The sequence below is a fragment of the Trachymyrmex cornetzi genome, unplaced genomic scaffold, assembly GCF_001594075.2.
Source record: "Trachymyrmex cornetzi isolate Tcor2-1 unplaced genomic scaffold, Tcor1.1 scaffold1388, whole genome shotgun sequence".
NCBI classification, from domain to species: Eukaryota; Metazoa; Arthropoda; class Insecta; order Hymenoptera; family Formicidae; genus Trachymyrmex; species Trachymyrmex cornetzi.
Genome location: NW_017295969.1, coordinates 343880 through 346102, shown reverse-complemented (window position 1 = coordinate 346102; position 2223 = coordinate 343880). Strand labels below are relative to the sequence as shown.

At 33.2% G+C, this 2223-nt stretch overlaps 2 protein-coding genes across 5 annotated transcripts in view; both read right to left on the bottom strand.

Annotated features, from left to right (window-relative positions):
• Positions 1 to 2223, bottom strand: part of LOC108771085 (serine/threonine-protein kinase fray2-like) — a 20770-nt gene that overhangs the window by 15217 nt on the left and 3330 nt on the right. Inside the window, exon 1 of one of the 3 annotated variants that reach the window (XM_018522981.1) lies at positions 929 to 1144. The exons of 1 other annotated variant lie outside the window; for it this stretch is intronic. In XM_018522981.1, coding sequence (XP_018378483.1) covers positions 929 to 1082 — 154 coding nt within the window. In that variant the 5' untranslated portion in view covers positions 1083 to 1144. Of the gene's footprint in view, positions 1 to 928; positions 1145 to 2223 lie in introns of those variants that run through there. One more of the 3 variants, XM_018522982.1, reaches the window with a different exon arrangement.
• Positions 987 to 1884, bottom strand: LOC108771089 (uncharacterized). 2 transcript variants are annotated; one of them, XM_018522993.1, is made up of 2 exons: positions 1155 to 1884; positions 987 to 1105 (listed from the first exon to the last, which is right to left on the bottom strand). In XM_018522993.1, the coding sequence occupies exons 1-2, from the start codon at positions 1572 to 1574 to the stop codon at positions 1076 to 1078; spliced, it is 450 nt and encodes a 149-aa protein (XP_018378495.1). In that variant the 5' UTR covers positions 1575 to 1884; the 3' UTR covers positions 987 to 1075. The 2 variants fall into 2 exon arrangements, with proteins under 2 accessions (XP_018378495.1, XP_018378496.1); XM_018522994.1 differs by having other exon boundaries at positions 987 to 1096.

Here is a 2223-nt window from a genome sequence, read left to right as displayed (position 1 = left end):
CCCAGTTGTAATAAGCATTTTACTTCATCAGGAATATGGCTGCCGCTCAAATTAATAAACCACTTTTCATTTAAGATGTTTAGAGGGACTGTATCACCAAAATCTTCCGCTGTAATATATATTCTCTCAGTATGTAGACTCGAATCTTTATCAGGTACAATCTTGGAAATAGTACTAATTCTTGAGTTACAATCGAAAGAACAATTGTAAGCAATTGGTTTTATCAATGATTTACTGATTTTTAGTTCTTTCTCCCTCAACCAATATAACTTTTTTTCAATCCTATTTGTCTGTATATAAAACGTAGAACTATTAATGTAGTCTAAATATTTAAAAAATTCCCCAGCTATGGGAGTTGGCAACATGTTATGAATCATAAAAAAGATATCAAAAATATCATTTCTAATAGTTCAAGTAACAGTATGCGTCTTTGATTTCCAAATGCAAATGATTTTTGTATTGATTTTTGTATTGATTTTTGTATTAAATTGTATTTAAATTATTTTATTACATACATATATATTATAATGGTTCTGTGCCCTTTATTATTGATATTGTATTACATTAAGTAATGTTAAGTTGAATTTTCTATTACCGACATAAGTTTGTATCTTTATATTACCTACGCCTATAGCTTTTAAAGTATCGTTTGAGTTGTTATCTGAGGAATAGATTATTTCATTAGCAATTGGTTTATATTCGTTAAACCATTCTTTATGTTTACATACATGATGAGTCGCTCCGCTGTCTATTAGCCACGAATCGTCTAACAGAGTATTATTTACTTCTAATAACAGTACGCTATTCTTATGCGCATTATATGTCCAACGCTTTTTGTTTCCTTTCACGTTAACCGATTTTGAATTAAAATTATTCGCTAAATGTCCTATTTTATTACATTTAAAACATTTTCTTTTTTCTTCCTTACATTGTTCTTTCACTTGATTATATGCCTCCTTTGGTTGGTCCTCTGTTTGCATGTCTTCTTTTAGGATTCGACGTTCGTACTCATTCATCAGTATCTCTTTAATTTCGGTTGATTTGAATTTTTCATCATCCAAATTTGCCAGGGCCATTACCATTCCATCATATGTATCTGGGAGACCTGATAATATAGCATAGGCTAAGTCATCGTCTCTGAATTCATATCCTACCTCTTTTAAGCTGTCGCTACACGTCTTCAGCCTTGCCAAGTATGAATTCATTGTCTCGTTGGGTTCTAATTTTATTGATAGCATCTGCTTCTTCAATTGTAGGATTCTTGCTCGTGACTTCGGTTCAAATATCCTTTGTAATGCTTCCCATGCATCAGACGCCTTGTCGCAGTCCGGTATATGGATTTGGTGTTCCGGTTCCACGCCGAGAGCAATTGTTGCTAGGGCTTTATTTTCTTTATTCTTAAAGCGCTCTTCTTCTTCCGGTGTGGGTTCGGCCGGCAGAACAGCTTCGCCGGTTATATGCTTCCACAACTCTCGTTGTATTAACGTCATCTTCATATTAGATTTCCATGCCCGATAATTTGCACCATTTAGCTTATCGATGCGATCGACAATTTGCGATGATGATGAAGCCATTCTACTTATTTACTTCCTCTGTGTTAAAATTTGTTCACGCTTCGAGAAGTTTCCACGAGGTACTAGGTTATGTATACTCTCTTACTTGATAGTCTATATTTTTCTCACTTTTTGGTGGTCTACGTCTTTGCTCTGGGCCCATAACCTTGTTAGCAGAGCCTATCTGTGTTTGATTATGCGAGAATATACGTTGAGGAAAAGGAAAATAACGTCTACTACTTGCTTGATGTTTACAACGTGTGTATTAACGAAATTAATAATATCGATGCAATGGCAACCACATCGATATCAAGATCGATATCTGCGAGTTACAATTCTCGATAGCAGAGTGTATCAAATATACATCAATTTCTTTTATTGTGATTAATAACAAAGCACATTTTGTGATTCAATTTAAAATCATATTATTAAACATTTTTATATTTCAAAGAATTGGAAAGAATACGAGCGTTAGGAGTCAGTGTTGTTAGATGGGACGGATTTCTGGCGCATGCGCATTCAATGTAGGCTCAGTAACGTACCGAATCACTAGTAAATAGGAGATTATTAGTCGCCTGTGTAAAATTTTTTCAAAAATGTTACAAATTTTAATATATTTGACATATTTTACATATGTATACATATATATAAAAATATATAATATATTTAA

What these genes read in the sequence shown, in the direction of transcription:
- LOC108771089 (XM_018522993.1), bottom strand. Translation starts at nt 1,574, where the DNA reads ATGGCTTCATCATCATCGCAAATTGTCGATCGCATCGATAAGCTAAAT. An exon ending in GTAGCGACAGCTTAAAAGAG is followed by an intron (nt 1,106 to 1,154) that starts GTAGGATATGAA and finishes CTATATTATCAG; the next exon opens with GTCTCCCAGATACATATGAT.